Raw genomic sequence first — 21,772 nt, 5'->3', positions numbered from 1 at the left:
AGTAAGTCTCAAACTGAGTATTTTTGGGCTTTAAAAATGTACTTTACTTTTTAAGATATTTTCTTGTAATATGTAGGTGTAAATGTCAGCCCCTGTCTGTGTGTGGTGGTGTGTGTGGCATAAACTCATACTTTGAATTTACAGAAAACGTGTGATATGTATCGTTATCTGGATATGACATGAACCATATCCCTGCGTGTGCTAAAATGTTTTCTCAGTAATTCTACAAGAGTGGCACAAGCTACAAGGCTGCCATCGTTCTGTAGGTTTTTAAAACGCGTCTGTCTTTGGACAGAGGCTTCACCTTAGAAGAGGAGAGACATCCAGTGTAATAGTTTCAGCACACACAAAGCCAAATCACTTTTTAATTAACCTGCTCCTCCTGTTTGTGTTTCTTGACATCAGCCTGACATCTGTGGGCAGCTGATGAGCTCTATGGCAAGGACAGACCAAACAAAGTAGACTGTTCACTAGACTACAGTGGCTCCATCTCTCATAACTTGAGTTAATATCTCATAAACAATCTCTTAATGGACACCTGCAGGAACTTAAGACAGCTAATGCAGCCAGCTATCATCATACATACCATCTAAATAAACTCTTTGTGCATGTTGTAAACATTAATTTCTTATAATGTTCACATTTCACACATTGTCCAAGCACAGAAATCTTAATCTTAGGGGCAGTTGTGTTGGTGGTCGAGTGGGTTTATCCACTATTTGGAAGATTACGTAATGTCGTATTTGCTCCTAGACAGAATCAGATCAGAAGCACATTTGCCACCTACATAAAAACACGAGAATCTCTCATTATAACTATAATAATATAAAATATAATATAAATAATAAATAAGAAAAATATTCAGATAAGCCTTCTTCTTGGGAGTATATACTGCTCTAGTATCAACAATCACCTCCTTCTGATTTCAAATTATGTTCCCAAAACACATTAAATGCACCCAAGAAGAAGATTTTCTTTTCCAGGTAAGAAATGAGTTCAAACAAAAAAGGTCACTCACTTTTTTCTTTTTCCTCAAGTTGACTTTCACGCCATCTACAGAAACCACAATGTTGACTTTCTTCTTCTTGATGTTCTTCACCTTGAACTCATACTGCAGAGAGAAGACAGACAGACAGACAGACAGAGATGTTTTAATATTTGAGAGGCTTAAGGTAGGCTGACTTTGTAACAGGCTCTCAAATGTGTGAAGATGGGTCAGCCCATTTGATGAGTCTGGAGGCAGAACAAACATTACGGAGCTTAAGGACAGTATCAGAATATGAGAAAAAGAAATACTCATTTGCACATTTTGATCAAACTCCAGATTAAAATGGAATAAAAGCCATGACATACAGGTAGAAATAGAGCTGCTGTGGACGTAAAAACATGGATTGCCAAAGGATACAACTGACAGAATTTTAATAGTTTCCAGCTGAAGAATATGTACGTATAATATGTGAATGTATAAAATGTATCATGTGATACCATCTTTACATTCTTGTTTCCATTTATGTGCAACCATATATTCTTACAAATATGCTGCTACAGCAATTCACTACCAATATAGAAATGTTTTTGCCCATTGACAACACATGACAGACGTCGTAAATGCAGATTAATGCTCAGAAAACACACTGTGTGAGTTGTGTTGTTTGGGAATCCTATTGTCACTGTACACGCTTTGGATTTAAGAGTCTCGATTTTCCATGAAATGTCCTGAACGTGCCAGATGGTTTGTTAAGTGGAAAGGACTCTAGTCTGATAGTGATCTCAAGAATCCAGCTGCCTCGCCGAAGTAGTTAAAAGAAAACTTTGGCAAATTAAAAATTCCACCTACTCTTCAACCAATCAATTGGTCGATGGGGGGAAAACAAAGCTATTGGGGATGGGAGGAACAGACTATTGTTCCACAGCCACGCAAATTCATTCACTGCTCTGTCCATGTGTCCTCTTCTGTTCTTCTTTGCTCTCTCGTATCAATCACTCCGTTCAAACCAGTGCCAGTCCTCCACTAGTGGTGAATTATAGTATTGCAGCATAATGACTACATGAATATAGTGGATTCAGAAGGCATTTCTCCTTTTGACGGTAACAACAGCGAAAACCAGTGAGGATTTGGACAAACAAGAGCATATTGACTAGCCAAACCAGAGGGTGTAGCCCTGCTACAGATAAAGAAAAAAACTGTTGTGTAAATGTTAAAGTTTTCTAACTTTGTGCTTTGACAGTTTTTCAACAGTTCTATGACGGTCAGTATTCAAAAAGCACCACAAGAGGATTTACATCCAGCTCTAGAGATACTGATGAGAAATCACTTAAAGTCTTTTGGAAAAACTGAATGACCATAAAATTCCTTTGAGCAAGGCACTCGACCCCAGCCGGGTGCTCGGGTAAAGCTGCTTTGTGGCCGACAGCAGGGAGAGTGCGACAGGTCCACCGTTCGAATTATACAGGGAAACATTTAAAAGCTGTATTCTGTCACACCTTGCCATCTATGAATCATAATAATAGAGCAGGCACTCCCATTTACTCTAATTCAACGTTTCACACTAATAATGAACAGAATTGTCCTGGAAGATGACAAACAGCCCTGCTGAACAAACGCACCACGGTCCACAGACCTCTGCCACTGTCAATTTACACACCATAGATCAGACTGAGACAGCCTCCATCGCCTCCACTTCCTCTAATGGAGCTGTGAGCACTGTTTAACAACAGCAATGCAGCGGGCAACCACAGTCAATAAAGCATGGAAACACACTGTTTGCATATTAAATACAGAGCGGTTGTAAAACAACTAGAGAAAGTGGCTTTTATGTAATTGTAGGAATCCTGTGCGTATGTTTAAGAGCAAGGACATATGCAAACACAGCTGGGTGACTGCCCACCTCGCTCTCCCACAATCCTCTGCATGTTGCTGGTACTCTGAACAAGCGGGATGTAATTGAGTGGTATAGAACCACCTGTCACAGAAGCCCGCAGAGATATTAGCTCACAGTACGGCCCGTGCGTCTATTTCCGTCTGTCAGCACTCTCGCAGAGTCGGCAACTTGCCGTGTCTTGCCGGGTGACACATTATTGTGTTTCTAAAAGTGGACGCTTATTTACGCTGCACTAGCCAGTAATTCTATGCAGCGAAGCAACTGTGTTATGAGCCTCCGTCATGAAGCCTTACACCTTGAGATGCTGTGAGATTCACCCTGTTGGCTCACATTCAATTCGGGTCTCAGCCATTGATGCTTTTTGGTAAATGTGCTCAGCGCGAGGAAGTGAGAAATTGAAAGTTAAAGACCGTGAGAAAGCAACAGCAGCAGTGACACAGTGCTGTCCAGACAAACGGACAAGTTCACTCCATTAAAAACACACTGACCTCTGTATGTATTCTGTTTAATAAAGTTCTTCAAGTTTCCTAAAGTGACCTTGCGGTCTCACTTGGAGCTGCAGAAACTCAAGGTTTCTGGCAGCACTGGGGACACAAATTCTGCACTGTCAAGGTGTGCTTCTATAAATTGTGTTTATCACTGAGCCTTCAATCACCTCTAAATCTAATCTGGATGCTTTTTTAACTTTATACGTCATGTTTTCACAACTGCTCGCTGGCGCTTTCTGTCAGTCAATCTGTCAATATTCCTGTTATTATAGCCGTCAGTCAGTAGTTCTTTGCTCCGTTCCCTGTAGTGTCACTCTGGACTTATTTAATATTGACTTGGTTTTCTCTAATTTAGCTGCATTTCAATGGTTAAAAAAAAAAAAAAAGACGAAAGACTCCAGTTCACACGAACGCAGTGAAGTAGCACACACACCTGACACACACAGCAAATGAAAACAAAACGAATCTTCGTAGCCAGCGAAGGAGTGCAGCTCAGCTTCATCGTCAGGCCATTGTTTCTATTCATTTTCAGCGTTCGGCATCTACACAGTCTGATGTGCCCTCGACACAGACGAAAGTAAAAGCTAGAAGATTTTAAATGACTTGAAGTGGCTTTCTTTGTGTGAATGGTCACAGTGTAACAGAAGTTTCTGAATGCAGAACTTAGGTCGTCGTCGGCATCACTCTATCAAATAAGAATAAATTGGGTTCCAGCTTCTCCAATGAGGGGATTTGCAGCTTTTCTCAAACTCATGTCATGACGTGAGTATGAGTTTTTGCCCCAAACTAAACACTCTATCAATAGCTTAATTATAAATAAGAGAGAAGTGATAGTTCAGTCTCTATTCTGTGGAAACACTAAATATGTGCTTCAGTTGTTACTTTGGGTATTTTTCTTAAATAGGACATGTAGTGCCAGATACAACACCTTTAACCTCACTTTATAGGTAGTCACAATACCTCACATTCACCTACACACTCACTCACACACACACACAGAATAGTGAGCTTGTTGTGCAGCAGTTTTCTATGACAAAGTGTACAAGGTTCATTAAAAGGAGGACATATATTTTAAACAGCAACAACACGAGCTGTCACAAGGAAAGCCGATACAAGCGGAAAAACGATCATTGTTTTACACGGACTTGTTTTAGTGTGAATTACAGTTTGTACACTGAGGAGGAATCATTGTTCTCTTCAGACGAGTGGCCTGTAATGATGATTTATTCTACACCGCAGCTCTCTGAATCTTTTCACAGGTAATGTGTCGTGTAGTAAATGACTTTGTGTTGTTATGAAAACAGATTTTGGTGTTACGCCGTCACAGAGAGAACATTTTGCCTCTTCCTCACAACTTCAAAGGGCCATTAGAGGGATTAGACTTGGTTTTAAGGTTAGAATTAGAATTAGGTTACTGTTTGGGTTGGGGTTGGACATTTAGTTGTGATGATTAAGGTTCGGTTAAGGGGCTAGGGAATGCATTACATCAATGAATGTCCTTAGAAAGAAAGACAGGTGTGTGTGTGTGTGTGATTTTTCAATCTTTTCCCTTTTTTATTCCATTTGAGTCACTGAAAAACCTTTTGGCTAACCAAGTCCCTCACAAAGTCCAAGGTACCACAGAGTTTCCAAAGCCAATCTGAACACAAACTCATGCAAACAACTCAGGTTTCAAGCTATTTTTCAGAAACCTTTGCAAATATTCATGAGGTAGAAGTTCTTCACAATACACCAAGTTAGCCTGGTTCCAAACCTCTGAATCACCACCGACATCTACGATTTGTTCAACGACTTAAAGGGTCTTAAGTGCTCGTTGAAGGCTGGTTCCCCCGAAGCAAAGTGACAGCAAGAATGTATGGCATGCACGTAGCAATGCGGGCTTTTGTAAATCCACTTTCAAAGATAACAACTCATCGACTGGCACATTTCTTCAATTGTCCTGAAAAATGTGAGGTTCTCCAAGCAACTACAACGCTATCGCATCTTCCACGTGGCCTGAAAATGTCACTCTCTAAGGATGGGAACAGGAAAGTGGGTAAGATTAGAGAGACTGAATGTGACACAAAACTCTGAATTTTACAAGAAACCCTGGACATAAAGATTACCACATTTGATATGTGATATTTATTATTATTATTATCATGGTTCTTAGAATATATTCTCATACAGCGATATAGAGAAAGCTGCGGCAGTCCAGCCATTATTCTCACGTCTCAAAGTGCACGAACGTTTGTGTGGCACAGTTTTACGAGCGGTTTTATGGTTGTGTTGTAATCTGCTGTAATGTTGACTGCACATGCAAGATTTACACGTTGGTAAGCCTGATGGATTGTATGATTGACCTCCACAGAGATGATTACAGCGGCACTTAAACAGATTTGACGCAGGGTTAGACTGGCTGAGTGTATACAGCTTAATAAGACAGAAAACACTTAACTGTAATAAGCCTGTCTAATAGGTCCCCATCAGTGAATCCATACCAACCACCACACCGCTCACACTCTCCCTTGTGTCCCCACTCTCAGATACAGCAGCGATATGATTTATAATATCACCTCATCTGTATAATATGAGAATATGAACGCATGCAATTAAAACACTTGTACCACAGAAAGTGCAGCACTTGAGGAATCGCAGTGGCATTCATTTTACACGACTAGCAATTTATTCAGTCTGACTTTTTTCCCCCCAAATGCAGCACCTTCGCACCAGATGAGGCGGTGAGGTTGTTTTAATGAGCACAGATAACAGCGTACAACACAGTTTAGGTCATTTAGGATAATCCCTAATGTCTCTGCTGGATGAGCCTCCTGAATTTGCACCTAAAATGCTGTAAAATACATCATTTTAACAGCTGCCTCAAGAATTTCTGGCACAAGAGGAAGAAAAAAAAAGCAGTGAGAAAATTGCAGGGATGCTGAGGAGTCCTATATTTTCGAAAATATGTGCACATTTACACAACTCTAAAGCTGTGGTGCATCTTCAGTTTAGCCTCGTCTCTGTCTGTCACACTGACAGCTGCTGCTCAAGAGCAACTGGATCCTAATTAATCCAGGTGTGCTGCGAGCTGCCAGTGCTTTTATTCAAGATCTCATAAAGTGCTTTTACTTTGTTAATGAGATATTTTTTTTAAGCATTTCATTGAAGTTAAAGTGTCTTTCATGGGGGTTAAATATCATGTTGGTCTGGACTGTTAACATAAAGAAGTCATAATACAAGCTGTGTGATTTAAAGCTGAAATTATTAGTTTTAATGAAATTATTGGTGAACAATTACTATTTGATTGATTTCTCAATACCTGGCCAATTAACAAAAAAATAACTGAATTTTGAGAAGCATCTCATTTATCAAGTACGGATACTGAGCACCTTCGGATTAAAAAGTTGCATATATTTGTAAATGTGAGTTTACTGCTTTAACTGCTATATTAAAACCTATGATATTAGGCTGTGATTAATTATGTTTCACAGTTAGAAATGTAGGATTCACTGTGGATCCATCGTCACCGACAGGCAAAGGTTGTGAAATGGTTACACAGTTTAGAAAAAGCATGTAAAAGTGAACGTATTTGACTTATTTGATATCTAATGATAATAGAAATTCACATATGATTAAGAGCACAGTAAACCTTACAGGATGTCCCAGGTGAACAGTCAACAGGATTTGCTTACGAGCAGCAGCTTGGAGATGGACCGCATCAGTGTGCCGAGCAGTGACAGGACATGAGCGCACGTGTAAACAAACTAAAATGAAATGAATACCTCAGTTCAAAAATAGGCTCATCCATCATGCAAATAAGTCCGTCTAACATTTGAAGCCACCATTTCCTGATAAACGGGTCGTTATTTCCTGAAGGTCCTTTCCCCCTGTTTCCAGTATAATCCATCATTTTGGCAACAAAGACGCCAACACATCGACACAATAGGGTCCTCAGCCAGCAGAGCTATTTTCACTCACAGAAATATCAGGCAAGAGCCAGGAGAGCACAATAAAAGCCTGCAATTCATTGAAGGAGGATGAATGTACGGGGGGCTGAATAAAAGATTCAAATAAACATGCAGGCACATGCCAACACACACATACAGTACACCACTGAGGTCAACCAGCGGCAGTCAATTCGACCGTTCAATGATCTCAGCAGGGCAGCAGAGAGAGAGTTTGCTGTGGTAAAGGCCACCTGGTTTTCTGTTACACAAACAATTTATTCAGCTCATTGACAAAGGCCTTTCTGATGTGATTATGGTGCTGCTGTTTTCCAACTTCCTGTCCGTATTTTATACAGGGGGACACAGTTTCTGCTGCCCAGCTCTGCTAAGTCAACCAGGACTCCACACTCAGCCAATATGTCACATGCCAGTTTGTTCCAAACCAGTGCCTTTTGGGCAGCGAGTTCTCTCCCTGGCCAATCACGAGCACAGATCCATCTCAATGACATGTCTACTCAAGAGAGAGGAAGGAGGATAAAGAGGGCTGTAAAGAATAATAGAGAGAGGGAAAGGGGGAGAGAAAGGGAGCCCAAGAGAGGACGAGGGAGGAGCAAATGCTACAGTTAGAATATAAAGTTTAATTAACAGCTCAGATCATTAAGCACATAATTATACAAACTGAAAGTCAAGGTCTCTTAAATGTGCAAATTGTTGTGTTGCCATTAAGCACTTGAACTAATATGTATGTGGTTTTAACCTTCACCTGAATATACTGCTTGAATCAGTCATTCAGCCAGTAGAACAGTCAGCTGTGTCATTTAAAAACATCCGATGTACATCAGTATGGAGATCCCTGAAAGAGCTAATGATCTGTCACTTACAGTGCTACTGAAGGGCTCATTTCACTGGACTGATGAAGCTAAATATTCTCTACTGAAGCACATCCTTAACTTTTCTTTTTGCATCATTTTACAACTTCAACATCCACGAAATCTGGAGTTCTTACATACAACCTTAGGCGCTCCACTGTTAAATCACCTTTAGTTTGTGCTTGGAACGGCCAAATATAACAACAGTATAGTTTGGAGGTGTGCAAGGATCAGTGATTTATGTATAACAGTTCAGCTCGTATCCAAATCAAGCCCAAGCGCTTAAATCAAAAAAGGTATAGAGCGGGAGTTCGTCGGGAAAACCTAAGAAGCGTCCAAGAAAAGTCAGATAAAAACGAAAATTAAATGAATAATTAAATTAATTGGCATATGCACACACATAAGCACTCACTGTAGCTTTAAATGAAACATTAACTCAATCCCTGACAAACAGGAGTACAGTACATATGCTTTAACACCGTCAGCACACCTTAACTATAGATGGGGCAAACCCACACATATGGTTCGGAGGAAGCAGACAAGACGTCCAACGCTTCCCCCAGGGGGGAGCCCGAGGGATGCCGGGCGAAGACAGAGAAAACCAACAATCAAAGCCGTTCGAGGACGAGCCGGGCCTCCGCTGCTCCAGCACAAAAGACTCAATCTATCTGTTCTTCACCACAGGAAGAAGCTGGAGCTCCTGCAGTGAGAAGCTGTGTCTTCATTTACACCACAAGTTCACTAAAGCTTTTACACAAGACACACTGTGTTTGACATTGTTCATCTAAGCTGTCACAGTATGAGCCGCAAAATTTTAATGAAAGGTGAAATTAACAACTGCAAAAATAACAATCTACATATTGCAATGTTTAAGTTATGACAATTGGACCGGAGCTGTCGGTATGATCTGTTTATTTGGAAACTGATGTGTTATTTGTTACTCATGAAAAAGTTATTACCCCATTATTACTCCTAATGGAGCCATTTTATCATTATCCTTTTATCTATTTTTCCTTGTGCATCTCTTGGTGTCAGGTGTGTTTGTTTGAATTTATGACATCATATTAACTACAGGAGAGGAAACAGCAAGCGGGACATTTGTACAGCAGCATAGGGCGATCAATATCTACAGGCTGCTGCTGTCCACCTGCTCTAATCCTATCATCGTGTAGCTAAACAGAGCCGGTTGGATCTTAAAGTAGAGGGAACGGCACTTTCATATAAATACCACAGCAATATTAGCTTGGCTCAGACTGGATAAATACACTTTGAAGCTAATGTGGCTCCAAAACTGTTTCTGTTGGTTGAGACGTCCGTCCACTGCTGCTGAGGAGAGCGCCAGCCACGTCGGCTCATATATCGCTTTCCTCTATGTGGTCTCTGTGGTTTCCATGGTCACACTAGTTGAAAAAAGCTCGACCATCATCAGATCAGACCGCAGTGACAAATACCCGTGAGCATCCACAAGAATGGCAGCCGCCTCCTCTCTCCGTGCCGCTGCAGCCTACTTCTGCTGTCCTCGTGTTTGCAGCGGAAACAGAGGGAGGAGGCAACAACTTGCTTTCTGAAAGTAGTTTAAAGAGCTGCTTTGCTGATTTTCAGCTGGCGGTATATCATTACAATGTGGGTAGTTCATGGAAATAAACAGTGTTTGACTTTTCTCCGTGTTGCCTGCAGTCAGAGCTACCTGCTCGTCCGTCAGCTTGTTGCACACCGGGTGACACATTTGGCCTGTTGTTCGATTTCACGACTGAATTAACAGTAAAACAGCCCCACAGGCCTTCATTGACAACAAGCTGTACTTGTACAATATGTGTGAGCTTTGACTAGATCATTTCAAATCATCACATTTCATTATTATCACATCCAACAGCTCCACAAATGAGCTCCAAGATATTTTCCAGTGCACAGATTCTCCAACTCCTGATACATGACTACAGATCTGGGGGTCAGGAAACCTCAGATATGGGTGAGCTTGCACAATTCCACTTCAAAATTACAGGGGAAAGAACAGTTCAATGGGATTAAATGTTTTTTTTCTATAAGGGTACCAAAGCAACAGCCAGTTCCCAAATGAACTCCCCAGACTTTTCCTCAGAATCTTACAGTACTACATATTTCTCTCCTCCTTGCCAACCACAAAGCTTTCATCCCTTTCTCTCTCCTTTTAACCATCCATCTTAATCTTATTCTTTTACTGCTGGTCATTCGAGTGGATCTGTGTATGTTCATTTCCCCTCTCTAACCACTCTGTCATTTTTTACTCCCATTCCCACGGCCATATTGATGGAGCATCGGGCCCCTTGTGTGCCACCCTCTTGTCTTGTATCATATTTTCTCTCTCTTTTTCCTCACACCCTCTCCCCCCTCCCTTGTATTTTCTTTCCACGTCAACCCCTGCCCCCCCCCCTCCTCCCTCTCTCTCCACAGACCGGTGGCTGATTCAATCTCAAGCAACGTTGTTTATGAAAAGGCATTTCATTTTCCAAAACCATTTGTGTTTAAGACGCTACAGGGTCCATCATGTTTCATCAATCTCAGTGACGCAGCAGTGTCTTTGAATCAGAGCCAAAATTTGCTATTCAATATACTCTGGCATGCGTGGGAACACCACACACAAACACACACTCCCACAAAAATACAAATCGGGCCGTACTTTTAGCGCCTAACGAGAAAAGCAATACATTATACAACTCCTTAGGAAAAACAATTTAAACTCACATTAAACTGTTATAAAAAAGTTCTCTTTTGAGCATGTCCTTTCATACAAATAAGACCCACCCAGTACTCAACAAAGCAATCTGGACAACAATCAAAAGTCCACTCAGCGGCTGCTCTGGAGGTTTTGATTGTACCTTTCCCATGTCAAAAATGAACACCAGAGGATGACCTGGCTAATGCTTTTTGCGGCTGAATGGTTGAACATTTCTGCAGTCAGGGTCCTAAATCTGGCACTGAAGAGTGACGGCTGTAACAGCGGTTTTGGGACGAAATGCTATTATTGGGGTGTCCATACATTTTGTTCTATTGTCAATAGACTTTTAGTCACATAGTTTTTCATCTTGTATAGAGTAGTGTGCTTATGAAAAAGGAGCACAGTTGATTAAAAGTGAGGAGGAAGCCGTTGCTGTTGGTTCCTCCAAGCTAGTTCAGTGACAGCGGCAGTTTGCAGTGAGTTGTCAGTTGCTGTATTCTGCACCAACACCTGTTCACTGGATTCATGAGCACGTTTTGAAGCATATAAAAAACAAACATAAAAACTGATAGGCAACCAACAAACAAGTCTTTGCCAAGCCGGCAATCTAGTTTGGGCCCACATGCATCACTAAAACATAAAAAGGGTCTGCATCCATTGAAGAAGACATTTGAGCATCTGGACCGTCTCCAGTGTGAAAACTCCAACTTCTGAAAGGAAGTTCAGTCTTTAGGCTTGATGGATGAGACTTTCCAACACTGATGGCACAGTTTCCTGTTGTGACCTGTAAGAAACAAGGCGAATCCATTTTCCTGTCGACTGTCACAGTCTTAATGCATAGTTAAAGACTTTCTGCTCTGAAGCTTTGTCACTGTCTTCCCATCTCAGTTCCTAGATTCCACATTTTCTGCCTCCCGTTGGACCGATCTCTTTGCTCTCCTTCCATCTGTTCCCTCTGAGGTCATACATTTGTACCCATGTTGGATGGATTCGTACAGAGACACAGACAGTCAAAGCCAGCAGATGCTTATCATGGCGTCTAAAGAATCAGAGATATCACGTTCAGTCTCACTTGAAAGTGCGAGAGGTTCCTGTCAGGCCGATCAATACAAACCTGACTTACTGTCTAAAACAGAAGATAAAAATACATTATATAGTCTCATTAGAAATCTCTTCAGCTAGCACGGCTTCTACTTCTGTTACAATGGGTGTAGTGCAGTTGAGTCCGTGGATTTTCTGTGTAAATTGATCAATACTCTACTTGTTTGTGGGAAGCTGAATTGCAGATGTATCATCTTGCAGACAAATGTATTATATGACGATGGATTCCAGAGGACCAATTTACTATCAAAGGCATGGATCAAAGTAAGCCGCTAATGTCATTTCAGGTAATTTCAGCCTTTCCATCAGTCTTTCTTATCAGCTTTTACCTTTTCCAGTTTTCCTCCACCTACAGACGTAAGAGCAGGATGAGTTACGGAGGCTTTTCTTTGCTCTTATTGAACCATGTCAGAGGAGAAATCCCTCTCTTCCCCAAAAGGATACAGACACAAACTCAATTTAGAGGCAGTTGGTATATCGACAAATCACTTCCAGCGTGCTCTCATTTTCAGGGCCCTGCCATATAAAAGCTGAAGTGGCTAATGGCCCTCACTGGTTAGAGAGATTACATCTTTCTTTCACTCAGAATAGATTTTATTTGATGATGAACATGTCAAATGAAAGGGGAACCACTGGTTATGTCAAATGCAATTCTATTGTACTCTTCTTTATAATGGATGCACACCAGTTTAAAAACAGTCATTTTATAGAAAATCAATAATAGAAGTGAAGTAAAACTCAGCTATTATCACAGTCAATTGACATTTTGCCAGTTGAAGCCCTGACCCCCTTAGTTACTGTTGCTCTCTATTCTAGAGCAGCATGTGTGCAGTTCATGAGACATACCACTACCAGATGTCTACTCTAATCATTATGCTTACTTTAAATTATCATTCTACTACTTTAAACTATTATTAGGGTATTAAATATGCTGCATTTGGCAGATGATATCACATATTATACACTAAAAGACTGACGTTAAAGCTGTATGTCCCAGACAAGAAGTCAGCATCCTCACCACTTTATGATCCATGAGAAGACAAGGAAATGAGGAGAGGCACTGTTTCTCTAGTGCGGCATGAAGCTGGTATTAGTACGGCCTGGTGATAAAAACGTAACATCAGACATTACTGTTCAAATGTTCAACAAGCAACACCGATTAGAGTTATGATTTACTGTTTGTTTGTTTTTTTAATAGTATGTTTAATTTTTTCCAAACAGACTTGTCAGTGCCTGCACTCTGCTATCAGATAAAGCAATTGATGCCAAAAAATGTTTAAAAGAAAAATAAAAGCTTTGAGGATAAGTTTGCCAAACATAACTAGAGCCAGTTTTGGCTGGTGTTGCTGGTATGGAAACTACCCTAAATGGAAAAGAGAGCAGATCAGAGCTGTTAAGCATAGACCAAACTCTGAAATACTAGCATCTGGGAACAGCTTCCATGCAGTGGATGTTTCAGTCTTGAAAGGACCCTAAAAACCTAGACAGATGATGCCCCTTGGCCTCTGAAGTGGCAAGTCTTAGTAGAGCCCCATGCACACCACTTTGGCTTGACACTCCTGCAGTGCCTAGTTACAGCTCCTAAGCCATGACTGGACAACCGCTGTTTTGGTGAGGGGTTAACAGCCGATTGGGTAGAATAAGCCAGTACCAAATGTGACACAGTGGTGGCCTCAGATTTTCTGACCCTGACTAAATATTTCATATTATGTATCAATAAAATATTGGAACTGGGACAGTAACCCTATTTCTACTATAGTCAAAAAGTTTCTGCTGCATTATACTGGAGACACAAAGTAAAGTAACTTTTTTGCCAAGCATCGTTTTTACATCAATAACACAGATATTGTAATTGAAAGATGAGGTGGCACTTGAGAACCCACATCAGTATCAAGGCAACCTGTTGAATAAGCAAGAGCAGGATGAAAAGCCTGAAGGGCCAAGAAAGTAGGTTATGAAAACTCTTTTTCCCTTCCTCCAGTCGTTTGACTCAAACGCAGCGTAATATCAAGAGGGACGGAAGACAGATTCTGTCTGCCTTTCGTCTCATTATCTGTCTATTTCTGTCTGTATATATGTCAAATCTGAAATCAACAGTGTTTCCTTATCTCTTTGTACTTTTCAGATGGACTAGTCCCAACAAAAAGAAGGCTGTGACAGCAAATGTCTTCGATGTCTACAGAGTCTGTTTGGGACCAGAGAGAGGAGGCCAACAAAAGCTTTCAGTTGGCTGATTGTATTGCAGCTGAAGAGGCAGCTTGTAATTTCAAATACCAAAACCAATCTACATAAACTAAACAGTTGGTTTCAATGTGATATAATGACATGAATTAGGTCATGTTCGGTAAAATGAATGACAGTACGGTCAACTCCCAACAAGCACTGAGCCAAATGTGTGTGAATATAGGCTGCAATTAGGTGGTAGAGACGGTAGTGATTTAAACTGTCTCTTTAGCTAAACCAGCCTTTCTTGTGTGAAGATTCTCCATCAGTGAACGTCTGGTCTGATGAGAGACACACTCATTGCCATGTCAAAACCTGCCAGTCAGTCATACTCTGAATTCCTCACACACACGTGCCAAACAGCAATCTGTGTGTGTGTCCACAGACGACAGTAGCTTTGATGTGGTTTGACGGCTTTCCCTCATAGACCTTCATTTTAGTTTTTTTAATCTATATCAGCAGAGTTTGAGTCTTTCACCATGAAGTTAATAAAAGACTTTTATTCCAGCATCGGGTCCATTTAATAGTCTGAGTGACTGAAGGTAATGTCTGTGGTTTGAGTAAATCAGAAAAGCTAAAAATAAAAACAAAACAAACAAATAAGGAAGTGCACAAAGAGAGCAATAGAATAGAAGCACAGACAGGAGGATGCAGACAGAGATGGATCCAAATTAAAGATTTCTCCACTTTCTTTTATCAATTGTTGCATTTCTGCAAAAAGGTTTAAAGTTGTAAAGCAAACAGTACCGCTGTACTACCATTATGTAGTGTATAGGCTGTGACAAATGAGAGGTGGGTAAGAGGCTGCTATTTCCAATTCCAGGGTTCATTGGTATTTCACCCTAATTTACCCAAAGCTATCCAGTAGTCAGTGAACACCAGAGCAGCACTGGACTGTAACCAGACACAAACTGGCATCTCAGTCATGCAAGTGTCTCAGTTATTTGTGAATCCAATCCATCTAAAGCATAGAGGAAACCACCAGAGGAACCATTATCAGGTCTAGTAGGCGCTTTTATTTTACTGTGTGCACTTGGTTTATGGAAAGACTGTGGTCATGGTTAGAAGAAATCAACAATGACTCCCTGTAGGAGACAGGATGTGACCAGCAGTCCCCAAAACAAATGTTTGAGAAGCTGGCCGAGTCCATCGGGATTTGGGTTGTTGGTTCAGAAAGTCATGGTATCCTGTATGGACACTGTTGTAGAGCCAAGTTGTCAGACACCACATCCCCTTGCTAACACTCATCCATATCGCTGCACCACACATTGGACTGGAAACCTCGACAGCAGAGCCAGCCAAGACCTGGACCACTTTCACAACACCAGAACACAAGAGAACGACGAAACACAAAACACTTGCCGAGTATTGTGTTACCCAGGCTCCCACTGCAGCTTTAAATCACCTCACCTCAGTAAGAAACACACATGTTGAGACACACACACACACACACTCACACTCACAAACAGGAGGCAAAAAAAGCAGCGCCACCAGACAACCAATTACAGGGAGGAAAAGGTGGTCTTGGCTGGAATTAAATCACAGCGTGGGCTGAGCAGTTACTGGCTGTCATGATAAAGCCCTTCAAAAGACGCAGTAAAGGATTATCAGCTCTTACAGCTTTAATTGGCAGTTTAATAGAGTCGCCCACAATGTATCTGACAGGCATTAAAGGCGGACATCCTGTTAGTACACTTCAAATGCACCTTGGGGTGAAACATTAGTTTGATAGGGAACTGCAAAGTGCATCATTAGCAGAGTTCCCATTTAATAAAGCAGTGCTTCATATAAAATGTGTCACGTACCTTCTCAACAGTATTATTAACAATGGTAAACTGTGTTGCTACAAGAGCAATTAGTATTGGATTAGGGGAATGCCATCGCTTTTGAGGAAGAGTCCGCTTGAGTTTTGCTGACAAAAAGCTCAATGTACACTTAGTATTACACGGGGAATATTAGTAGGGGATTATAAACAGTGGCACCTGCCAACGAGGGAGGTCTGAAGAGAACCCAGAGGCAGATTTATGGCAGCTTAATGAGGAGATTATACACTATAATAGTCCACCAGGCCTTAGGTAAATATAGCTTTCAAACGTGAAAGGGGATTCCAACACATGACTATATCACAATTCTCTCTAAAATGATACGGTGCCTTAAGGTAGTCGAACACCATTTCTGCATTATGTGGAGCTGCTGCCTGAATTCTAATTAGTTATGTTCTGAAAATGAGGATGATATACGAGTTGTAGAAAAAAAAGTATTTAATCTAGGTAGGGTTCGTTTACACCTTCCAATAGTTTGGCTAGTGTCTGCATCAGCTTGGCACATCTGGATTTAGGGATTTTCGCATATTCCTGCACGCGGATTTGCTCAAGCTGTTGAGCGTCTGTGAGCTGATATCCTCTGGTCATGGCACATATTTCCAGAGGGATTGAAGTTACTCGAACACACATTCTTGGAGGACTTCAACATTCTGGAGTCATTCCAGTGGTAAAGTATGGTTTGGATGTGAATCATTCTGTTGAGACAGATTAAGCAACTACCCCCATTGAAGATTCTTTCCTCCAGCACGTGTACTGCAGCACCGAACATGCTTTTAGTTATCTGTTTAAAAGAGATACGGTCCACACTACACAGCTCTTGCTCCTATGTGGTTTGAATGCGCCCCCCGAGTCACCTTGGACAAAAGCTTCTGCCAAATGAATGTAATATAATGTAATGCAAAAGTTCACTTCCAATCCATTCTCATAGATCTCTTCAGGAATTTGCCTGTGGCTGGCTTCATTTACGCTGCTATAACACGTCAGTGCTGCTGAAATGAACCCATACAGCACAATGCTTCGGGCAATGGGGTCGACATTTGGCATACTGCCATACATTTAATGGTACATCGTCACCTTTGGAATTGTGGGCTGATACATATTGCAAACCACAAGTCAAACTGCAACTGCCTCCCATTTCACTAAACATCAAGCAACATGCTCCATGCATAGCTTTGCCATGTGAAGCTCATCCACCTTTACCTGCATTACAGCCTGAGCCTCAAAGAATAGAATTATCTATATCCTTTTAAAGCTTTATTCACCAGCTTAACATGAACACAAAACAAATAAACTATAAAGTTGTTGCACTTAAAATATATTTTGAGTGAAGTATAAGCATTACCAGCATTTAATCAGTAAATTGGTCCCTTGTTTGCTTCTTGTTCATAACACACAAGCGAACAACCACAGCTGTACCAGCTTGGAGATCAGAATGTGCCAGAATGAAGCACTAAACTGGGACTTGTGGGTACGGACAACAGCATGCAGTGCAACCGTACCACTGCAGGCATGGGTACAGCTGGCAACTAATCAGAATTTCCCAACAATATTTCAGTAACAGTCAGCCAGTGCCAAATTGGTTTACAAAACTCATTTCTTATAACCGACTACTCCGAATAATCTGCAAAGACAGTTGTGTCTGTATCACTCTTCCCCCGCTGCACCGAGTGTGCTGAGGAAACAAGACAGGAAGGGAAAACAGAGCAGAATCATCTTTTGTTTGGCAAGACCAGTTGCTCATTATCGGCCATTAAGGTTGTTTGGATGTCACATTGGCTATTATTTACTTCTAGACTGCGAGTCTGAAAATGCAAAAATGCCTGTTATGTAACTGGCTATCATTGTTTCTAACCACTAGCGTGTCTTACAGCTTCGCGGTATCATCTCCTACGATTCATCAGTGGTGCTGCAGCTTACTTGGTAGACCTTTCAGGGTGCAGAGTTTTTCTCCTACCGGGGCATTTTTTTTACTAGGAATGTTATTTAATTAGGCTAATGTAAGGCACTTTGGATAAGAGCCTTCACCAAGTGGTTATACATCCAGAATTAGATACCAAGGCATGAATGCCCCCCTACTTCCAGACTTTCCACTCTTGAAAATGTCTCTGTCTTCTCACCATTATTTCTTGTAGGCAAAGGGCTTTTTCCTTCTGGCCTATTGTCCGCAGCTAACAAAGACGGCGACAGCTGGTCACAGGGGTCAGTACTTCTGCTCCGTCTATAAAGGCTCCGGTTAAAGCGCATACAGTAATGTGGCCATTGGACTGATGACCGCAGCATTCCTGCTCCCTGCAGAGTCAAGGAAATGGTCTTTTTTATTGTTCCAAACTGCCACTGCTGCCACAAGTTCACTTATCAGAAAGACACACACACCCCTGCAGTAAAAACACACCAACTCTGGAAGATATACACACAATCATGGATGCTCGCAGGCATGTATATACAAGCAAAGACATACACTCAAATGCAACTGCTCGACTAGGAGGAACAAGGAGACAGATGTCACGGCTCACAGAAAAGACAGAAAAGACACACATATGAGGAGGATGGATGCTCCAGGAAACACTTTTTCCCAGCAGTTGCTCCTCTTCCAGTGAGATTATTCTACCCAAAAGCCAAACAAAGCCTGAAATAACCTGACAAGGGAGGAAGCTCACAGTGAGCCGGGGGTGGGTGGGGGACCTTCACACACACACACACACACACACACACACACACACACACACACTGTGTAACTGTACCAAGTGGATGTCTCCTCTGCACTGTTACTGATATTCAAGACACTAGAGGCAGAAGAGTTCCTGTGTTCTGCTCTGCTATCTTATCACATGCTATTGCTGTTATGAGCCAGTAAGGACCTGTGTCTTATTACCAGAGCTGTGGTGAGTCGTGGCCAGAGGCTCAATGTTGGACAATCTTATCAGCTTGTAGCATTGGTTTCCCAGCAGGGAAACATAGAAGGGAGCAAGCTCCAGCGCAGAGAGGCAGAGAGAGGCATTCTTCAGTTTTAACATAATCATCACAGATTAAAAAAAACAAAAAACAAATCAAATCAAAATTAGGACAGCAAATGATTATTTTCACGAGGGATTCATCTTTTTGCTGTTCCTGTTTTAACCGTGTCTTTGACTTTCACTAAAAGTGCTCTATAAATAAAATGTATAGTTTATATCAATTTTACTATTTTGATTTTATTATTCAATGTATCAAAGCCCTAAAACCTTCAGTGCTTGTTTTCACTGAACAACAGTCTGCAAATGAATATATTCAATTTAAGAAATAGAGGGAAAAAACATTTGAGAAGCTGGAACCAGCAAATGTTTGATGTTTTGGCGACTTGACTTTATTTTCTGTCTAATCAATGAATTGATTAACTGTATTAGCACTCAAATTTAAGTTTAAAGTGGTATTTATAGATATATATTTGAATCTAAATACTGCATCATCAACTGCGTTTCCCTCAGAAGTTAGAGACCAAAACAGGGCTGATGGGAAAGAGAATAATGGATTAGCATTTGTCGTGTGGCCAGCAACACAACTGCAACTGAATGCTAATGTTGCTCTGGGTGTGTGCTCAGTGTAAATAGGTAACTATGTTGTCTGTAGCACATTCACCAAAACAAATATTTTTATTTCCCTGTGGCCAGAAAAATCTAGTAATGCTGATTTAGTTTAGTTTGCAGTTAACTTGTGGTGGTTTTCACTTCCCTGTAAACACAACTGTAAACACAAAACTTCCTGTTAGATGATTTCCCCCAAATAAGATGTACCAGGTGGTGTTTTCAATAGAGGAATCGTGTTTATTCCATCTGAACAACGCAGACAGTGTGAGACACCTGCTGCTCAAAAATGCAGCATAAACTGTCTAATACTCTGTTTATTTCCCAGGGTTGTAAACCACAGTCATCTCATTACCACTGCTTCCCAAACATATAACATATTTGTGCGGTTTCACGGTTATTTGTACCTCCAGAGAAGATTATGGTTCCAGTGACACATTTATTGTTATTTTCTTACTTTTCCTCAACTGGACAAATCGCTCCAATTACCCTCCAATAACTCCGACTACAACGTTTCCACTTTGAAAATGCTTTTATACCTGATCTATAGTCACACTCCAATGAACTTTCAAACCAATTTCATTCTGGGAAGCAGCTCTTATGTACTGAAAGCTTCAGAAAAAGGTCTGAAAAAATAACTTAAGTAAAATCAAGCTCATACTCTTCTTGTTCTTTCTTATTTATTTTTTTTATTGGTTTATTTAGCCAGTTCCTCTTCTCAGGGCAATTTCTGTGAGCACTTCATTAACTTCCATCACGGCACCTATTCAATATCCAGATCAGCAAAGCAATCAGGGGAATTCTCTGTCTCATCTCCCACACAACACACCATTTCCCCCGCACTCCATGCAAATGCCCTTCTTTATTCTTCCCCTCCGTAGGTTGATGGCCAGAATTGGATTTCCCTCACGGCACTTGCTGCTGAATTCCAATGGATTTGGAGTAGGGGGGAAATCTTTTGTCTAAACAAAATTACGAGACTGCAGGAAATTGGGAGCGAGAAAGGTAAGGCGAGCTGTTTCGCACAAGATTGAATATGAAAAGTCCGGCGCTCAGCTGTGAGATTCCTGAATGGTTTGGACGTGCGACGCTGATAGGAAAGCATGGAGAAATTGCGCTGCCTCAATCCGATGAGATGGGCTCTGTGACTGGCAGAAAGAGAGAAAGAAACGGTGAAACCTTAATTAAAAACGGTGCTTTTTGTGTCTACAGCGGAAAGAGTACTTAAAGCTTGATGTGGCAGGAGACTGAGGACAGGAAATCGGAGAGTTTAGTACAACCTAGCAGGGGAAAAAAAGCTTTCTGTGTTCTCGTCAGCCTCCTTTCCACCGGCAGGTAATGGGATGGAGAATAATGCATTAGCGATAGAGATCCTAGGTGATCCCCTCCATCAGAGCAGAACCCAGCTCTGCATAAGGCTTTCTCGACAGGATTCAAACAATATAAGAAACTGAAAGATAAGCCCAGAACAAACAAAGAGAGGATGCTCAGTTCTGCATATTGCTTGTAGAAAAAAGAAAAAAACAATCTCAGTCTTGAAAGCAGATTCTGATGTAATTCAGTAATGCTTTCTTAAGAATATTCCCCAATAAGCCACTATGGTTATCAATTACCACACAAGCAAACATCAAACATTACATAGAGGCATTTTCATTAGCGGAGGGCATCGTAAATTTCCCCCATCGATGTTTCTCCTGATAAGAAAGGCCATGATTAAGAGAGTTATGTCAAAGCGCCTTTGAGCAAATTCCTTTAATGCTGCAACATTATTATTCAACTGCTTCACAGAGATTGGAGTAATCTCATTTTCACTTATTCCAAAGGGTTTCAGGGGTTGAAAAACGCCTCTCCTTGTATCCCGTTTCAACACAGGGACTCAAATAAAATTCCTTCACATCTGGTCACGCAAACTAACAGCAGCTTGATGTGCTCCTGATGTTTGTTTCTTCTTCAGGGAGTGAAGTGGGGAGAAGTGAAAAGACCTGCGTGCCTCAGCCAAAAAAACGCTGCCACCAAGGAAGCCTGAACGCTGCCCAGACTGGCTCAATACACCAACATATGACTTGCTGATTCAGAAACTGCTACCCGTTCAGTTGAGTCAAAAATCAGAATCATAGAACCATCCACAGTAAATGTAAATGTCATACAGAGCCCAGTGAATGTTGTCACCTTGAATTCATTCGGTTTCAGTGGATTCAAACTTTC

At 41.2% G+C, this 21,772-nt stretch overlaps 1 protein-coding gene across 1 annotated transcript in view; it reads right to left on the bottom strand.

Annotated features, from left to right (window-relative positions):
- Positions 1–21,772, bottom strand: part of nos1apa (nitric oxide synthase 1 (neuronal) adaptor protein a) — a 163,947-nt gene that overhangs the window by 104,212 nt on the left and 37,963 nt on the right. The window contains exon 3 of the mRNA XM_070832417.1: positions 1,019–1,111. Within this exon, the coding sequence (XP_070688518.1) occupies positions 1,019–1,111 (93 nt within the window). The remainder of the gene's footprint in view (positions 1–1,018; positions 1,112–21,772) is intronic.

Source organism: Pempheris klunzingeri, chromosome 6 (assembly GCF_042242105.1).
Source record: "Pempheris klunzingeri isolate RE-2024b chromosome 6, fPemKlu1.hap1, whole genome shotgun sequence".
Classification (NCBI taxonomy): Eukaryota; Metazoa; Chordata; class Actinopteri; order Acropomatiformes; family Pempheridae; genus Pempheris; species Pempheris klunzingeri.
The sequence above is the reverse complement of the archived record's forward strand: the minus strand, read 5'-3'. Positions and strand labels throughout refer to the sequence as shown.